This window comes from Panthera pardus, unplaced genomic scaffold, assembly GCF_024362965.1.
Source record: "Panthera pardus isolate Hobbes unplaced genomic scaffold, ASM2436296v1 HiC_scaffold_6, whole genome shotgun sequence".
In the NCBI taxonomy this organism is placed as follows: Eukaryota; Metazoa; Chordata; class Mammalia; order Carnivora; family Felidae; genus Panthera; species Panthera pardus.
Window position 1 is genome coordinate 3,691,073 of NW_026526991.1, and position 20,104 is coordinate 3,711,176.

Consider the following 20,104-nt stretch of genomic DNA (forward strand, 5'->3'; position numbering starts at 1 on the left):
ATAGAAGAACGGTGGGGCGCGGTGGGCGGGGGGGGGAGTCATTCAGGTAAAATGATGAGGACCAGAACCAGAGGGCAATTGCCACATCAAGATGGAGAGGTGGGAAGATTTGAGCGACAGAGTAGTTTTGCAAACTTAAAATATCACAGCTAAGGGAAAACAGTTCTTTTAGTCCCGTTCTTTCATACAGATATGGAAACAGAAGCCCAGAGAGCATGGTTGATGCCCAAAGTTGCACACTTAGTTACCAGCGCAAGACGGGGGCTCTATCTCAGTGGTCTTTCTATAGCTTCACACCATTCCTATTGCTTTTAATTTGTTCCAACAGTCTTAGGTTTAAAAAAAAAAAAATCATGGGGGTGCACCTGGGTGGCTCAGTCAGTTGAGCAGCTGACTTCATTCAGCTCAGGTCATGATCTGGTAGTTCTCGAGTTTGAGCCCGGCGTCAGGCTCTGTATCAGCACAGAGCCTGTAGCCTGCTTCAGATTCTGTCTCCCTCTCTCTCTTTGCCCCTCCCCCACTCACACTCTGTTTCTGTCTCTGAAAGATGAATAAACCTTAAAAAAAAAACTTTTAAGGGGTGCCTGGGTGGCTCAGTCAGTTGAGCATCCGACTTCAGCCCAGGGCTCAGGTCATGATCTCACGGTTTGTGAGTTTGAGACTCGCATCAGGCTCTGTGCTGACAGCTTGGAGGCTGCTTCAGATTCTGTGTCTCCCTCTCTCTCTGGCCCTTCCCCTCTCGAGCTCTGTCTCTCTCTCTCTCTCAAAAATAAATAAACATTTAAAAAAACTTTTAAATAAATAAAAAATAAATAAATAAAAATCAGCTTAGGGCACCTGGCTGGCTCAGGCAGTAGAGCATGCAACTTTCGATCCCCAGGGCATGAGTTCAAGCCCCGTGTTGGGTGTAGAGATTACTTTTAAAAAATCAGCTTATAACTGATGACCTCTTTATTTGGCAACTTTTTTCCCCTCCGTGGTACATTTAAAAATGGTTCATCTTATAACTGACAGCATCTTAAACTTGATGAAATACGGTAATCCAGACGTTACCATCCCTTTGCTTGAAGCCCTTTGGTGCTATTTTGTGAAGTCTAAAAGAAACAAGAAGATGTACAACATGTTAGTCTTCAAAGCAGTTCCAGTATGCTGTATCCCACCGGATCCTCACTCTCACCCTTTGGAGAAGGCAGGGCTGGTATGATGGATGCCAAAGGTTCTCTCTATCTTGGAACCGGCTCAGACTCTCCCCGACGCAGTTCATTCACCCTTTCCTGGATGCTAACCTCACAAGAAACCAGCTCAGATTCCAGGCTTTCTCTGGTGGGGAAAAGTTGTTCTGCTTGCCTTTAGGAGAAGCAAGAAATCTTTCTGGATCCTTTCTCCAAAATGCATTAGCCTTCTGACCCAGGCCAGGGGGGCACGCAGGAAAATCCTGCTTCTGATTCCTGACCCATTCAATCCATTCCCGAGGGCAGCCCAGCAACCAACTAGCATGCTGTGGTCAAGAGGGTAGGTGTGGATCCGGGAACCCACTCACCTACCACTCAACACCCCCGCACGCTGGGGCGGGGTCAATTCCCCCCCCTCCCCAGCTGGAGTCCCAGGCGGCACCACACCTGGTTCTCTGACCACCGCCCCTCACGTGACCAGCCCCTTCGCCCACTCAACCCCCCCCACCCTTGTCTTTGCGCCATAATCTCCGTCCTCGCCTTCAAAGCCCCGCCCCCCGGTTTGGCGCACCTCCCCTTCAAAGCCCCGCCCCCCGGCTCGGCACAGGCCCCGCCCCTTTCCATCTGAGGGGCGACAGAAGGGCGCCTGGGGCAAGATGGCGGTGAATCAGAGCCACACCGAGAACCGCCGCGGGGCTTTCATTCCTTCCAGCGACAGGTGCCCGAGGGGAAGCCGGTGGGGAGGGGTGCTGTCAGAGCCGGGGATAGACCGACGACCGGTGGGACTGGCGGCTTGGAAACTCTTAGCCAATCAGGGCCTTTCCCGCCTTTTCCGGCCTCGGCCGGCTGAGCCCCGCCCCCTCCACTGGGGCGCTCGAGACCCCGCGAGCTTCCCGGCGCACAGAGTGGGCAGAGGCTGGAGCCCGTGGCCTCGCTGAGGTAAAGGGCGGGTGCGCCGTGCGAGGCGCGCGTCTTCCCAGAAGAAAGGCGGGAGGGCACTGGCAGTGGTGGGGTGTCGCGCCGTTCCTCCGGGGGGGGCGCCGTTGGGAGCACAAACCTCCGTGGGGTGACGGCGACAGGGGGGGCCTTGGGTGCGCCCCGCCCCTACTTCCGGGGGCGCGGACGCGGAAGGGGCGGCGGTGTGGATCCCTCTGAAGGATCCCGCGCCCTCGGGGGGGTGGGGGGCGCTCGCCGAAGCCCCCTTTCTTTTCGCCCCGACGGGGAGATGATGGCTCTTACTTCCCTGTAAATAAAGATCGGGACGGAAAGAAGAGCCGTCTAGGGAGAAGGACGCTCGCCGGGCCGCGCCCGTGGCCGTGCGTGGGGCCTGCGGGGCCCGCCGCTCGCTCGCCTTCCCGCCTCAGGCCTCCGCTCCACGCGGCCCCTCTCGTCGGTTCCTCCCGCCCGGCTCTCCAGACACCGGCGCGGTCCCCCCCCCCAGCTGCTGCCTCCGCCCCCACTTGTCCCCGTTTTCCTTCGCTCGCGTGTGGCGGCGAGACTGCGCCTTTGTCGGGAAGATCCACCAAGACAGCCCCGAAAGCCGATGTCCGGATGGATCTTTTTCCTCTGCTTCCTCCCCCGGGAAAGTGTCCTTGCCGGGTTCCCACGGGCGGCGGAGGCCGTGCGTCTTCCCCGGCTCCCGAAGGACCTGTGCTCTGCCGCTGTGCGTAGTTGCGTAGTAGGAGAGCGTCGGCCACCGCCCTGACCGCCGGTCCCCTGCACACCCGCCTGGGTGCCCTGGGGCCACTTCCGATCTGGGGTGTCGGCGTCCTCTCCCTCAGCCACGGGTTTGTCTGTTTCCCTGCGTGCGTTGGAGGCGGGGCGTGAAGCTTGTTTCTAAAAAATTACAACACAAACGCTGATCCTGTATGGTCCTTCGAATGATCTTTATGGGGTCCGTTCTGTGCTCTTGAGCACGTAATCGTCTCCACTGTTTAAGAGCTTTATACTTCCAACTGCTCTGTCTACAGTGAGGATCCCCTTATTTCACAGGTGGGGAAACTGAAAGAAAGAGAAGGAATTTGCTTACAATCGTGTGGTCCCTGCATGTGGAAGACCTTTGACGGGGGTTTGAACTGCTCAACTCCAGCGGTCCCGCAGAAAGGAAAAGGGCCGCTTCTGGGCTTTCTCTTCCTCAGAGATGCCCCACCCTGTGGGGGCGCCCGCTTCCTGTGTAGAAATGCTGTATTCCTCTATTTCTATTTTATTATTACTTTTAAAATTTGAGTGTAGTTGACACACCATTGACGTTAGTTTCAGGTGTGCAACATAGTGACTAGATCTCTCTGTAAGTTATGCTATGCTCACCAGAAGTGTCACCACACAGTGCTATTGTGACAGTGTCACCGACTGTTCCCTATGCTGTGCCTTTTATTCCTGTGACTTATTCATTCCATAACTGGAAGGCTGTATCTGCCACTCCCCTTCCCCGATTTTACCCACCCCCCGTCCCACTGACAACCCTCATTTGTTCTCTGTATTTATAGGTCTGGATCTGCTTTTTGTTGGTTTATTCATTTGTTTTTCTTTTTTTAGATTCCACGTGTGAGTGAAATTATGTATCTGTCTTTCTCAGTTTGATTTAGTCCACTTAGTGTAATATCGAGGTCCATCCATGTTGTTGCAAATGGCAAGATCCCATCCTTTTTTATGGCTGCATAATATTCTGGTGTGTGTGTGTGTGTGTGTGTGTGTGTGTGTGTGTGTGTGTGTGTACATACCACATCTGCCTTATCTAAGTGCCAGTGAACACTTAGGTTGCTTCCATATCTTGACTATTGTACATAATGCTGCAATAAACATAGGGATGCATGTATCTTTTCAAATCAGCGTTTTCATTTCCTTTAAGTAAATGCCCAGTAGAGGAGTCATTGGATCACACGGTATTTCTCTTTTTAATTTTTTTCTCGTTTTAATTTTTTGAGGAACTTCCATACTGTTTTCCATAGTAGCTGTACCAATTTATATTCCCGCCGACAGTGCGCGGGGGTTCTTTTTTCTCCACATCCTCTCCAATATTTCTCGTCTTTTTGATTTTAGCCATTCTGACAGGTGTAAGGTGATACCTTGTTGCGGTTTTGATTTGCATTTCCCTGATGATGAGTGATGTTGAGCATCTTTTCATGGTCTGTTGGCCATCTGTAGGTCTTCTTTGTTGAAATGTCTACTCAGTTCCCCTGCCCATTTTTAAGTGGATTATTTGGGGTTCTTTTGGTGTTGATAGAAACTACTTTAAAGAAATAGGTTGAGAAGGAGAAGATTGGTTGTTTTTTGACTTCTCTTGCCTATTCATAATACACATTTGAGAAACTCATCACACTGGCTGTGTTCTGTGGAGATTTTTAAATCCCAGCTGAGAATTCATAATTGTACAGATAGGACTCTACTGGTAAATAGGGAAGACGTTGAGTTTTCTTTTTTTAACCAATATTCTAAAACTTGTACAGATAGCACCATATGTGTTTATTGTAGAAAAATTGGAAAAAAATTTAAATCGCCCCAGACTCCAACATCTAGTGCTTTTTACATTTTGGTATGTGTCTTTCTGCACTTTCCTCCATGGAAATATATGCAACTCCCCCACACTCAAGACTGCTTTGTAATTTGTTTTCCTCATTTACCAATATATTGGGAATACTCTCCAGTATCAATATCTACATCATTATTTTCAATGACTGGTATTCCAATATGCATGAATCTTTGCTCAAGCCTCTATTCGGGATGTTCAGGGTGTAGTAATTTGTCATTGCCATAAACATTGCTTCATGAACATTTTTGAAAACTAATCTCTGCCTACCTGTCAAAATGTTTCTCGGGATATGTTCCTTAAAGTGCAATTGTGGCATCAGAGGACATAGACTTTTTTTAAAAGATTAAAATGTATTTTAAGGGGAACCTGGGTGGCTCAGTCAGTTGAGCATCTGACTCTTGATTTTGGGTTAGGTCATGATCCCAGGGTTGTATGATTGAGCCCCTTGTTGGGCGCCATGTTGAGTACGGAGCCTGCTTAAGATTCTCTCTCTCTCTCTCTCTCTCTCTCTCTCTCTCTCTCTCTCTTCCTCTTTCCTCCTCTGTCCTTCTCCACTCCTGCTCTCTCTCTCTCTCTCTCAAAAAAAATAAGTACTTTAAAAAATATTAAAAATTCTAGGGGTGGGGCCCCTGGGTGGCTCAGTTGGTTGAGCATCTGACTCTTGGTTTTGGCTCAGATCATGATCTCACAGTTCATGAATTCAAGCCCTGCATCAGGCTCTGTTCTGACAGTGCAGAGCTTGCTTGGGATTCTCTCTCTCCCTCTCTCTCTGTAATCTTTATTATTTATTTCCTTCTGCTAGCTTTGGGTTTAGTTTGGTCTTGTTTTTTCTGGTTCCCTTGTGTGGAAAATTAGATTGTTGATTTGAGATCTCTCTCTCTCTCTCTCTCTCTCTCTTTCTCTCTTTAAAGTAAGCTTCATGTCCAATGCAGAGCCCAGTTTGGGGCTTGAACTCATGACCCTAAAATCAAGACCTGAGCTGAGATCAAGAATCAGGTGCTTAACCAACTAAGTCAGCTGGGTGCCCTGAGATCTTTCTCTCTCTCTTTTTGACATTTATCCATTTCTTGAGAGACAGAGACAGAGCACGAGCGGGGGAGGGGTAGAGAGAGAGGGATACATAGAATCTGAAGCAGGATTCAGGCTCTGTGATGGCAGCACAGCACAGAGCCCTACGTGGGGCTCAAACTCATGGACCCTGAGATCATGACCTGAGCCGAAGTCAGACGCTTAACCGACTGAGCCACTCAGGTGCCCAGAGATCTCTCTTTTTTAAAATTTGCAGTTAAAAGCATAAATTTTCCTCTTAAGCACTACTTTTGTTATATCTCAAAAGTTTGGTATATGTATTTTCATTTTTATTCATCTCAAAATTTCTAATTTCTAGTGATTCAATTCTGTTTTCAAATTTCACTTGTGATTTCTTTGTTGACCCATTAGTTATTTAAGAGCATTTTGTTTAATTTTCACATTTTTGTTAATTTGTCTGTTATTATTTCTAATTTCATTCCATTTTGATCAGAAAAGATACTGTATGACTGCAATCTTCATAAATTTAGTAGGACTTGTTTTGTTGCCTAATATGTGGTCTGTCTTATAGACTGTGCCATGTGTATTTGAGAAGAGTGTGTATTGTACTTTGTGGGTGAAGTGTCCTTATATGTTAGGTCTAGTTGACTTTTATTAGATGCATTCATGTTTATATTTGTAATATGTTTTTGATGATTGGTCCTTTTATCATGATATAATATTGTTTTATAGTAATTTTTGTTTTAAAGTCTATTTTTTCTGAAATTAGTATAACCCCTGAAGCTCTCTTTTGGCTACTGTTTGATGGAGTATCTTTTTTACATCCTTTCACTTTAAACCTGTTTGTGTCTTTGGATCTCAAGTAAGTCTTTTGTAGACAGTATATAGTGGCATCATGTTTTCAAAAATATATATTTTGCCGATCTCTGATTTTTAATTGGAGAGTTTAATTCATTTACACTTAATGTGATTATTGATAAGGAAGGACTTAACTTCTGCTCTTTTGCTCTTTATCTTCTATATCTCAATTCCTCCATTAATGCCTCCCTTTGTGTTTAATAGATATTTCCTAACATACTATCTTGATTCCCTCCTCATTTCTTTTACTGTATATATTTTAGTTATTTTCTTTGTGGTTGCCCTGAAGATTACATTTAACATCTTAGTTTATAACAATCTAGGTCAAATTAATACAATTTTGTTTTAATTGTATGAACAAATTTTGTTCCTATATAACTCTGTCCTCTTATGCTGTTATTGTCCCAAATTACATCTTTATACATTGTGTATGCATCACCATAGATTTATAATTACTGTTTTTGCAATTGCCTTTTAATTCATATAGGAAGAAATGAAGAGTTCCAAGCCAAAAAATACATCAATACAGACTTTTATGTTTACCTATGTAGTTATCTTTACCAATGTTCTTTGTTTCTTTGTATGGGTTTGATTTACTGCCTAGTGTCTTATTATTTCAGGCTGAAGGACTTTCTTTCGCATTTCTTATAGTTCAGACCTACTAGTGATGAACTCTCGGTTTATGTTTACTTGGTAATGTTTTAATTTCTCTTTAATTTTTGAAGGATGGTTTTGCCAGATATAGAATTCTTGGTTGACAGATTTTTTTCCTTTAAGCACTTTGCATATGTCATCCTACTACTCCTGCCTCCATAGTTTTTGATGAGAAGTCAGCTATTTGTCTTATTAAGGATTCCTTGTGCATGATGATTATTTTCTCTTGCTGCTTTCAAGAGTCTCTGTATTTGGCTTTCAGCAGTTTGATTATGTGTCTTGGTGTGGATCTCTTTGAGTTAATCCTACTTGGAGTTTGTCGAGCTTAGATGTGTAGATTCATGTCTCTCATTAAACTGGGGGAGATTATGGCCATTATTTGTTCATATTTTCTTTATGCCCCCTTTTATTCTCTCCTCTCCTTTTTGCAGTCTCATTATGCATATGGTTGTATGCTTGATTTTGTTCCACAGGTCTGTTAAGACTCTGTTCATTTTGCTTCATTCTTTTTTCTTTCTGTTACTTAGGTAGTGTATTCTCAATGGACCTATCTTCAGATTCACTGATCCTTTCTTCTGCCTGCTGAAATCTGCCATTAAACCCACCACTACTGAATTTTTTGTTTTACTTACTGTAGTTTCCAACTTCAGAATTTCTATTTGGTTCAGTTTTCTAATTTCTATCTCTTTATTGATATTCTACTTTTTGAGACATTGCTCTCATTATTTCCTTTGGTTATTTAGACATGGTTTCTTTTAACTCTTTAAACATGTTTAAAAGAGTTTATTTAAAATCTTTGTCTAATGGGGCCCTTGGCTGGCTCAGTAGGTAGAGCATGCAACTCTTGATCTTGGAGTCATGAGTTTGAGTTCCACACTGGGGGTAGGTTTCCTTTAAAAAAAAAAGAATAAAGTCTTTGTGTAGTTAATCCAATGTGCGGGCTTCCTCAAGGGCAGTTTTCTATTAGTTTCATTTTCTGTTTACAGAAGAACATATGGGCCATACTTTCTTGTTGCATGCCTCATGATGTTGTTGTTGTTGTGGAAAAGCAGACATTTTGGGGTGCCTGGGTGGCTTAGTCGGTTGAGTGTCCAACTTTGGCTCAGGTCACAATCTCATGTTCATGGGTTTGAGCCCCACATCGGGCTCTGTGCTGACAGCTCAGAGCCTGGAGCCTGCTTCTGATTTTGTGTCTCCCTCTCTCTCTGCCCCTCCCCTGCTCATGCTCTCTCTCTGTCTCTCAAAAAATAAAATAAAATGTTAAAAAATTTTGTAAACTAGACATTTAGAAGATTATAATATGGCAACTCTGGAAATAGGCTTTCTCTCTTCCTCAGGGTACATTGTTGCTGCTTGCTGCACTTATTTTTTGTTTGTTTAGTGACTTTTCTAAATTATAAAATTTTTAAAGCTTATAGTCTTTGTCACGTGCAGCCACTGAAGTCTCTTTTATATTAACTTAGTGGCCAACTAGTGATTTGACAACTTTCTTATATATCTGGAAACAAAAAATAAATAAATAAATAATTCCAGCCTTTGTAGATGGGCTCTGCCTGTGTGTTTGGAGCATGTCTTTATCACTCAGCCAGGCAGTTTACAACTCTGTCTTAGCTTTCACTTCCTACTTGAACAGAGCCTCATTGTCATCCAGAGGTAAAAGTTTTGGACCTTCTCAGTTCTCATCTGAGCATGAACCCAGGCCTCGGAAGGCATGCATGTGACTTTCTAGTTTCCCATGAATACGTCAGAGCTATTCAAAGCCTTTATTCCCCAAAGTATCTCATTCTCTAGCCTTTCTTTCCTCCCTAACTTTTCAGTTTGTTTGCACTAAATTCATCCTTTGCCCCAGACAGCAGCAACTAATACATTTACCTTGAAATGTTTTTGACAAATGGACCCTGAGTAGTCACCTCAGTCCTGGGAGAGTTCTGAATTAGGCACACACCATTGGAGCCTGCCCTTCAGGAAGCCACCAGACAAGTTTTAAAACAAGAGTTCTTTGAGAATAAGGTCTGTTCTGCCCCCTTTGGTGTTCAGTACTTACACCAGGAATGTGGGTTGTTTTTAAGGCTATTGCCAAGCTGGGGATTGGAAGATGGTACTGGAGTAAGTGTCACAAAGCTCTGTTATCAGACTCAGCTATTTTTTTCTTGACTAAACATTCCCTTAGTTGTTATAAGGTTTTGATTAGATTCCAAACTTCTGGACTGACTTTTGGAGTTCCCTATTTTTGCTGACATCATATTTTCATTGTCTTAAAAAGCCCTTTTTATCAGCATACCACCACCCTAGTTCCAATTCTTACTACCTTACATCAAGACTATTTTAGGGATTCTTTTTTTTTTTTTAATTTTTAATGTTTATTTATTTTTGAGAGAGAGAGATACAGAGCGTGAGTGGGAAAGGGGCAGAGAGAGGAATACACAGAATCCCAAGCAGGCCCAGGCTCTGAGCTGTCAGCACAGAGTCCAATGCAGGGCTCGAACCCACAAACCGTGAGATCATGACCTGATCTGAAGTTGGGCACTCAACTGACTGAGTCACCCAGGTGCCCCTCTTTTTTTTTTTTTTAAGTAATCTCCACGCCCAATGTGGGGCTCGAACTCATGACCCTGAGATCAAGAGCTGCCTGCTCTACTGACTGAACTAGTCAGGTGCCCCTTAGGATTTCTTAACCTCTAATAAACCACCACCTCCTTGATTGATTCTCCTTGCCTATTAAGTGATATCTCCAGGCTCTAGTTCCAGCATAGATTTCGAGCTATATCTCACTATTCTTCCCACCTTCACCTCCATGCTGCTTTGATGAATCCACACAGGTGGGCTGCTCCCAAGTGTGCAATTTGCTTTCCACCACATACCTCCATTAATGCTGCTCTTGCACCTCCATTCATGCTGTTTGCGCCCCATCTGGATCATCCCCTACCCTCACCTCTGCCTACTGAAACACTACTCTTCTCTTAAGAATCAGGGGTGCCTCGGTGGGTCAGTTGGTTAAGCATCTGACTCTTGATTTCTGCTCAGGTCATGATCTCATGGTTAATCTAACGTGTTCTATTGGTTAATGTGGGGCTATTGGGCTCTGTGCTGAGAGTGGAGCCTGCTTGGGATTCTCTCTCCCTCTCTCTTTCTGTCCCTCCCCAACTTGTGCATGCATGCGCTCTCTCTCTCTCTCTCTCTCTCTCAAAATAAACAAATAAACTTAGAAAGAATCAACTTCAACCTTTCTATAAAGTCATTCTTAGTCATTTCAACCAAAGCTAATCCCTCCTTCCACTAAATTGCTATGACATTTTTGTGCCATTAACGTGATGTATGTGATATTACTGCTTGCATTATTATGTTTATTCATGTTTTCACTCATTCATTCTTTCAATAAATATTTAATAGCACCCACTGTTTGCTAGGGCCACAGTGCAAAGGCAGGATCATTAGTTAAGACATTGAACACATAAACATATATATATATATTATAATAATTACTAAGAAAGAAAAGAAACCCAATAGGATTCTATGAGTGGGAATAGGATGAGTCCAAGTTTCTCAGGTTAAGAGTGAGGGGAGAACACAAAAGGCAGAGGGAATAACATGTCAGAGGAATCTGGAGTACTCTGTGTGTCTTGCCATTTCTATGAGAGTCAAAGAAACATTTCCATTAGCACAGTGCTTTATACTTCCTGCATATGAAGAATAAGAATTATTATTATTTATTATTTTTAATACATTTTTTATTATTATTCCTTAAAAAATTTTTAACGTTTATTTATTTTTGAGAGAGGGAGAGAGACAGAGCTCAAGCAAGGGAGGGGCAGAGAGAGGGAGACACAGAATCGGAAGCAGGCTCCAGGCTCTGAGCTGTCAGCACAGAGCCTGACACAGGGGTTGAACTCACAAGCAGTGAGATAATGACATGAGCTGAAGTCGGATGCTTAACCGACTGAGCCACCCAGACACCCCTATTTGTTATTTTTTTTAAATTTTTTTTTTAATGTTTATTTATTTTTGAGACAGAGAGAGAGACACAGCATGAGCAGGGAAGGGGCAGAGAGAGAGGGAGACACAGAATGTGAAGCAGGCTCCAGGCTCCGAGCTGTCAGCACAGAGCCCGACGCGGGGCTCGAACTCACGAACTGTGAGATCGTGACCTGAGCTGAAGTCGGACGCCCAACCGACTGAGGCACCCAGGCGCCCCCCCATTTGTTATTCTTAATAAACATTAAGAAGAAGTAGGCTTGATAAGAAAAAAAGAATCCAGTGGTAAAGAGGGAGAGGAGTAAGTGTGAAAAGTCAGAATAAGATTTAAATTCCTTTCTATTTCAATACAATAGTGATAGTAGCGGCAGCAGCTAACATTGAGTGCTTACTCTGGGCTTGGAATTGTGCTAAGAACTTTATGTGCGTCGTTTCGTATAACTTCTAAATCGTGTGGTGTCTGCCCTTTCTTTTCTGCAGTGTCTTGATGCAGTCTCAGGATGTGGACCTCTCCTTCCCACAGCAACCAGAGAGATCCAGTCTCTTCAGTGGGACAAAGAGGGGGACACTGTTTCTCACTTCATACCGGGTAATTCTACTTCTACCTTGACCTATTACCGCTACATTTGTTTTCCTTCAAATGGAGAGAGATTTAACGTTGACTTTCAAAGTTGGCATTTTATGATTTTCCATGTTGGAGAATATGGAAGAACACGGGTGATGTTTCTCAGTCAGGCCGGAATGTCAGACAGCCTCGACCTTAGGGTTGGTCTAATATGTCTCAGTCCGTGGACAAGCTGCATGCCTTCTCCGAAGTTTCTTTCCTCTCCTAGGTGATCTTCGTGACTTCACACTTAGTCAGTGATCCCATGTTTTCTTTCATGATGCCATTTGATCTGATGAGTAACTGCACCGTTGAACAACCGGTCTTTGCTGCCAACTACATTAAAGGGACTATTCAGGCAGCTCCGGATGGTGAGTGTTCCCCCTCAGAAGTGTATTTTTTTCCCTCAAAAGCTTCCAGAAGGTTTAAGATTCAGACTTGGCTCATGCTGGAATTCAAAGAAAGCTGCACTGCTCTGTCGGGTAGTGCTTGTCTCTCTGTCTGGGGCTGTCCTTCTCCGACCAGTGGTGCCAGCATCTTAGCGTGTGCCGTTTCTTCCCCCAGGCGGCTGGGAAGGACAGGCTACTTTTAAATTAGCCTTCAGAAAAGGAGGTGCCATCGAATTTGCCCAGCTGATGGTGAAAGCTGCCTCTGCCGGTGAGCAATGCTAATAAAGACACTAAACACTTTGGGGTTTGGAGGCCTGCGGAATTGAAGTAGGACCGCTACCCAGCCACGACTTTGGTCTCTACGTCAGGCAGCTGGTAGTTGCACACGTATGCAGCAGGCATTTTCTGAGCCTTCCTATTATGGCACAAGTACCATACTACGTGCCGGGAACAAGATTATTCAGCCCCTCCTTGTCTTAAAGGAGTTTGCAGGCTAGCAGAAGTTTATACTCAGACACTTGAACCACTAATTATACCTGATAATCTTTTGTCCGTTTTTAAATGTTTTTTTTAATGCACTTTTTAAAGCTTATTGATTTATTTTGAGAGAGATAGAGACAGCGTGAGAAGGGGAGGGGCAGAGAGAGAGGGAAAGAGGGAAAATCCCAAGCAGGCTCCACTCTGTCTGTGCAGAGCTCGATGTGGGGCTCGAACCGACAAAGCTGTGAGATCACGACCTGAGCTGAAACCAAGAGTCGGACGCTTAACCGACTGAGCCACCCAGGCGCCCCTCTTTTATCCTTTTAAATGTTGGTCTCATACACCATTGTGTACTCTCATTTTCAGATCAGGAATCCCCAGTTGCCTGAGTTCTTCTTCCTTTGTCACGCCTTTTGTCTTTTTTCCTCTCTGGCTTTGCCTTTGCTTCTGTTGGGTTTAATCCCCGTCTTCCATGAGAAGAGGGAAGAGGTACTATCCAGCCCTACAGCACTGATCTAACAGATGTACCAGAGAACTCTTTCAGACTTTGAATACAAATAATCTTTTTTGTGGTACATTTTTATTCAATCTGGTCTCATTTCATGCCCCTACTGTCTCAGCTTTTGTACTCCAGTCCAGCTGGACTTCTTTGTGCCCTGTTCTCTCATCTCCGAGCCTTCATGCTATTCGCTCTACCTGGATAACTTTATTTATTAATGTGTTTGTTTAATTTTATTTTTTAAGTAAACTCTACACCCAATATGGGGCTCGAACTCATGATCCTAAGATCGAGAGTCACGTGCTCTACTGACTGAGCCAGCCAGGTGCCCTGGAATTTGCTCTATCTGGAATGCTTTCTCTTTCTCCCTTGCCTCCACCCCAACTCCAATCTAGTTGAGATGAACACAATCTAGAAGAGACAGACACATGCAAATATTCCAAACTAGAGGCATGGGCAAAGTGCTGGGGACACACCAGAGGGTGGAATGAATTTTCTAGCTCAGAAGACTGACTGGATCATGATACTATAAACTACAGTTAAGAATATAAGAGACCATCTAAGTTGGAGAGGAAACGGGTTCAATTTTAGATCTAATAATACTAACATTTATTGAATGCTTACCATACAGTGGGCAGCGTTCCAAGCCCTTTACATGTGTCAATTTTTTTAATCCTCACAAAAACTTAGGCTGTAGGTACAATCATTGTCCCCAGTTGATAACTGGGGAAACTGAGTCAGTGATGGTTCTACAGTTTCCCAAGGCTATACAGGTAGAAACTGATAGAGCTAGAATCTGGACCCTAAACATACTCTCACTCTCTTTTTACACTTTTTATTTCAAAAAAAAAATCGTATTTAGAAAAGTTGCAAGAATTTACAGTGGACTCTCATGGACCCTTCATCTAGATTCACCCATCATTAACATTTTCCCACATTTGCTTTATCTTACTCTTCGTTTGTTTTTGTTTTTACTGAACTATTTGGGAGTAAGTTACAAAGTTCAGTTCATTCATTCCTAAGTATTCAAGTGTGTATCTGCTAAGAGCAAGGGTATTCTTTTATCTACCCTAAGTCTACTTATCAAATTCAGAAAATTTAACACTGAAACAATGTTATTATTTAATATTTGGTTTATATTCAAATTCAAATGATTAACCTATCACTCTTCCTAATTCTTATGGCGCGCTGTTTATTTTTCCAATCCAGGATCTAATCCCAGATCACACGCTGAATTTAATTGTCCTGTTTCTTTAGTCTCTTTTAGTCTGGACTCAGCCTTTCTTTGTCTTTCTTGGCATTGACAGGTTTATTTATTTAAAAACTTATTTATTTATTGTGAGAGAGAGACAGTGAGAGTGAGTAGGGGAGGGGCAGAGAGAGGGAGAGAGAGAATCCTAAGCAGGCTCTGCACTGTCACACTGTCAGCGCAGAGCCTGACGCAGGGCTCAGACTCATGAACCATGAGATCACGACCTGAGCCACAGTTAGACCCTTAACCTGCTGAGCTACCCAGGCGCCCCAACATTAACATTTTTAAAAGAATACAGGCTTATTGTTTTGTAGATTTGGGTTTATCTGTTTCTTCATGCTTAGATGCAGGTCCTGCATTTTGGCAGAAATACTGTATAAGTAGAGTATGTAAGTGATGCTGTGCTCTTTTGATCCTATACCCTTAACCGCTGGATCATATTGAAGTGAGGTACACTGGAATGCTAGAGGCTAGCGGACCGGCAGCTCAGAACCACAAAGATGAACTGTGTCTAGAGACTCATTTGGAGATCCTCAGCACACAGGTCGTCTCTGGAGCCATGTGAGTGAAAGGCTTATTCAGTGAATAAAGGATGGTATTCCAAGGTCCTCAACATCGAAGGGATGGGTAGCGTGGGGCTGACTGAGGTAGGAGGAGAATCGAGTTTATTACCCCAGAAGTCAAGAAAGAGAAATTTCAAGCATTACTGAGTGGTCATCTGTCAGCTGCTGCAGAGATGTTTGATAAAATGAAGACTGAAAAGTGTGCATTGCATGTGGAAATTTGAGTTCGTGGTGGTCTTAGCAAGATAGAACTGCTAAAGACAGGTGGTGGAGAAGCCATATACAGGAAATTGAGGAGTAAGAAAATGTTTAATATTACCTTTAATGATACAGTGCAAGATATGAAGACCAAGGAGTTCACATACTGAACCCAGCCAACAGCTCTTCACTGTCCAGAAGGCAGACAGCATCTAAAGCCTGACGTTGGATAACAAGGTGTCCTGGCTCACAGAGTATGGCCATGTGGAACCCAGAGGCAGGGGATACTTGGAAGTCCAGTTCTTCTTTGCTACAGATGTCTGGAAAACTCAGAATAATTGCATACTGGGTCCTGAATTTGCCCTTATTTTTCGCCTCACAGTAGAGAGAGCTTATTTTTAGGATTATGGGCTAAGGATCGGGCAACTTGAGGGAAACTTCTTAGTGCTCTTATTAAGATATGCTTCTTGGCTTGCAAAGCTAGGTACAGAGTCCTAGCAGTTACATAGCCTCTTGGAAAGGGTTTAGGCAACTTAGGTGAACTTGACCAAATGTCTGAACCTACTCTGGGTCTGATTATTTCATGGCTTAGGTGTGGGAACCTACCCCTGCTTTCCCAGGAAGAGTCAGGGATTGTGAGATGGGCTTCCATGAGGCCTTTGGAATTAACTACCCATCATACTTTATGGTTTGACTCTTTGACCCTTATTGTATACCAAACACTATGGTATGATTGAGATGATTGAGAACACAATAGTGAACAAGAGATACATAGTCCCCCGCCTTTGTTAAATTTACAGTCTAGTGAGTCATATAAGAAATGCACAAACGGGGTGCCTGGGTGGCTCAGCTGGTTAAGCACCGGACTTCGGCTCAGGTCATGATCTCATGGCTTGTTAGTTGTGCTGACAGCCCAGAGCCTGGAACCTGCTTCGGATTCTGTGTCTCCATCTTTTTCTGCCCCTTTTTCTTCCCCACCCCCTCGCATTCTGTCTCTCTCTCTCAAAAATAAATAAACATTAAAAAAAAAAAGAAATACGCAAACATATAAGTTAGTAAAATAATATTTCTGGGAAGGATACTAATAGGATATTGAAAAGGAGGATAACTTTAGATTTAGATTTAGATAAGTTTAGATTTAGATTTAGATAACTTTAGATTTAGATTTAGATAAGTTTAGATTTAGAATGAATTAGTTAAGATAATGCTAGTTATTAAAACAGATAAACCCCAAATTATCAATAGCTTAAGACAATAGATATTACTGCTTATATAAAGGTCAGTCAGCAAGGATAAAAGGGGGCTGTGTTCTACATAACCCTTCAGGGACTCAGGGTAATAGGGTCTATGCCATTTTTAACACATGGCTTCCACAGCCTCTCTGGCTAGCCAGCAGAGAGGGAAATAGAACAAATGTTTCACCTGGAAAGCTTGCATGGGCCAGGCCTGGAAGCAGTGTTATTACTTGTGGTCAGATGCTAGATGCCAGAAATTAGTGTAGTAGACTGATAATAGCTCCCAAAGATATATCCTTGCCTAGTCCTCAGAATCTGTGAATGTTCCCTTGTTTGTAAAAAGAATCTTTGCAGATGTAATTCATTTAAGGGGCTTGAGGCTATTACCCTGGATTATCCAGGTGCGCCCCAGATGCCATCGCAAGGATCTTTATGAGAGAGATGCAGAGGGAGACAAACAGAAGTGCTTTCTTCTGTATCACGTTGCCATTACATTGGTTTTTAATAGATGTATCTTGCCAACTTGATCGAAGCCTCAGTTGGAAATTTTTTCTGAATGTTTATTATGGTAGGTGCTATCCTAGGCCCTGAATAAGCACAGGCAAATAAGACACAGTCTCTGCCCTCAAAAAGCATACAGTTCAGGACAAGGGAGGTGTATGTGTTTTATCTTATATCCTGGGAGTATTGTTGGACACTTGTGTAAGATGATGGTTAATACCCTATTAATTGGTTGGTGGCTGCTGTACATCTGCATTGAACAAATTAGAGTCTCTATTTTGCCAAACTTGTCTTCTCAGCTGCCAGAGGAGTTCCACTTGGAAGTGCAAGTTACTGGTTCAGCCCTCCAGGACTGCTTGTAGTTACTGGGCAGGGGAACATGATGTGCACTCAACAGATGCCTTGTCCAGGTAAGGTATGGCAGGGAAGTTCTTGTTGGGAGGTGGAAAAGTATGCCAGGGGCTCAAAGATCCTTTCACTGCTAGTTTGCTTCCAACTCTGCTGTAGGAGAAACAGCAGAGGTTTAGGAAATTGGAAAATGGGGAAGTCCGTGACTTTGTTTCTAGACTGAAACCCAGAGGCATGTCAGCAAGTGACTGGGCTTCAGTTTCAGGCTTACTTTTAACCGTAACGTACACATACAGAGTATAGCTGGGCAACTTCCATTAGTGGGAGCAGTCCCTTCCTGCATATAGCCTGAGCAGAAAATGTGTGCTCTTGCCCACTTCCTCTTTCCAGCTTCACACACGTATAGCCATCATGCTTATGCCATGCCCTTCAACCTCACTGAGGACTCCGGCTTTATGCTCTGTACCCTCTAACAGCTGTGCCTGTCCACAGTGATTCTCAAATGTGGTCCACAGCCTACTGGTGGGCCACAAAGGGTTTCCTAACAGGCTGCCGACGGGCCCCCAAATGCGGCCCTTCCTTGGGTTCTCCTTGGAGCATGACATGCATGTCTGTTGGCTTTGTGTTTTGTATACTAACTGATGTCACAGAATGACGTGTTTATATGTCGTATGCCTAAAAACATAATCTAATAATTCTTTTAAATGCATTAGTCTCTTGCATTATGTAGAAAACGAAAAATGGAATTATAAGCCATTGTTAACAGTAATATTAGCTTTTATAATTGTCCAGTGATTTACCTTTACTGAGATCTTCATTTCTTCATATGGCTTCAAATTTCTGTCTGGTGTGCTTCCAGGTCACCCTGCAGGACTCCCTGAGGCACTTCTTGCAGGGCCAGTCTGGTGGTAATGAACTCCTTCAGCTTTTGTTTATCTGGAAACATCTTCATTCTCCCCTACTCTTGAAGGAGTTTGGGCAAATAGAGGACTCTTGTTTGACAGTTTATTTCTGGCCTCCAAAGTTTCTGATGAGCAACCTGCTAATTGTCTTATTGAGGATCCTTTGTATCTGGGTGATTCACTTTTCTCTTGCTGATTTCACGATTCTCTCTTTATCTTTGGTTTTTGGAAGTTTAATTAGAATGCATCTCGGTTGGATCTGTATGAGTTCATCTGACTTGAAGCTCATTGAGCTTCCTGGATGTTTATATTCATGTTTTTCATCCAGTTTGGGAAGTGCACAGTCATCATTTCTTTAGATATTTACTCTCTCCCTTTCTCTCTCTCCTCCTTCTGGGACTTCCACAGCGTGTATGTTGGTCTGCTTGATGGCATCCCACAGGTCCTTCAGCTCTGTTCACTCTTCTTCAATATTTTTTCTGGCTGTTTCTCAATCTCTGCTGTTTCTGTTGTTCTATTTTCACGTTAACAGATTCATTCATCTGCCTACTCAAATCTGAATTTGAACCCCTCTAGTGAATTCTTTTCAGCTATCATACTATTCAGCTCCAGAATTTTGCTTTGGTTTCTTGTTAAGTTTTCCACATCTACTGATATTTCTGTTTGGTGCATACATCATTTTCTTGACTTTCTTCACATTCTCCTTTAGTCTTTGAGCATCTTTAAGACAGTTCTTTTAAAGTTTTTTCTAATTAGCTCAAACATAAAAATGGATTACAGCAAAATAACTCTACAGTTGTCCATTCATTGACTCATTAAACCACTTTGGGACTGTAGCCAAGGAAATAAATACAACCCATGATTATTGTAATATGAATCAGAAAGTTGGAAACGACGCACTCTTCTAGAACAGGGGAATTACGTAGCACCTATCCATGTGATAAAATGTTGTTCAGCTTTTAATTTATGAAGTGTTAATAATGTAAAGACTTTTTTATAATGCCAAGTAAAAAGAGCCAGATAAAAAGTTGTATGGTTGTTATGATTGTGATTGTATAAAAAATATTAACAGATCCTACAAAGAAATATACCAAAATACTAAGTTTTTGTCTTTGATAGTGGAATTATAGGTAATTTTTAAATTTCATCTTTTCTCTATTTTCCAAATACATATTCCTCATTGAGCATGTATTACTTTCTTCATAATCAAATAAAATTTATTAAGTAAAATATGTATCTGAGCACAAGTATAAGTAATGTAGAGATATAACTGTAGGGATATTTTCATGTTAATTTGAATCCCTCCACAACAGGAAATGATAAAGCCTTCACCTGGTGAAGGATCTGGCTTTAGCATTACTCTGCCTGAGTTCTCATCCTGTGTCAGTTTGCTTCAGCATAGTTTTTTTGTCTTTCTCCTTCTTACCCATTCCTTGTCCACTCTAAAAAATGAGTAACTGATTTTTTTTCCTTCTCAGCATACCCATTTGTTGTCTATGGATCCCCACAGGCAGGATATGGACCCCCACAGGCAGGATATGGACCCCCACAGGCAGGATATGGACCCCCACAGGCTGGATATGGACCCCCACAGGTGGAATATGGACACCTGCCATGGGGATACGGACCCCCACCAGCAGGATACGGACCCCCACCTGTGGGATCTGGAGCCCCACCAGGAGCATACAGAGCCCTGCCTGTGGGATACGGAGCCCTCCCAGCCGGAAACGAAACCTTACCGACTGGAAGTGAAAACCCAGGGGCTGGAAATCAAGCCCCACCTCCAGGATATGAAGTTTCACCTGCTGGAATTAGAGCTGGGACTGGCAAATCTGTGGCAATCCAACCTCCTGGGTATGAGGCTTCTCTTCCCCCTGCCTCATCTTCTCAGAGCCATTCACCATCTTCCAGGAATTAAA

At 43.2% G+C, this 20,104-nt stretch overlaps 1 protein-coding gene and 1 long non-coding RNA gene across 2 annotated transcripts; one reads left to right on the forward strand and one right to left on the reverse strand.

The window, feature by feature from the left end:
- Positions 1–927: 927 nt before the first annotated feature.
- Positions 928–1,611, reverse strand: LOC109265651 (uncharacterized). The gene is made up of 2 exons (XR_002079285.2): positions 1,178–1,611; positions 928–1,094 (listed from the first exon to the last, which is right to left on the reverse strand). It is a non-coding gene; the product is annotated as an uncharacterized LOC109265651 (long non-coding RNA).
- A 134-nt stretch (positions 1,612–1,745) lies between these two features.
- Positions 1,746–19,937, forward strand: WBP2NL (WBP2 N-terminal like). Its single transcript, XM_053894767.1, has 6 exons — positions 1,746–1,890; positions 11,695–11,803; positions 12,048–12,189; positions 12,383–12,475; positions 17,235–17,345; positions 19,696–19,937. The coding sequence occupies exons 1-6, from the start codon at positions 1,829–1,831 to the stop codon at positions 19,935–19,937; spliced, it is 759 nt and encodes a 252-aa protein (XP_053750742.1). The 5' UTR covers positions 1,746–1,828.
- Positions 19,938–20,104: the final 167 nt, after the last annotated feature.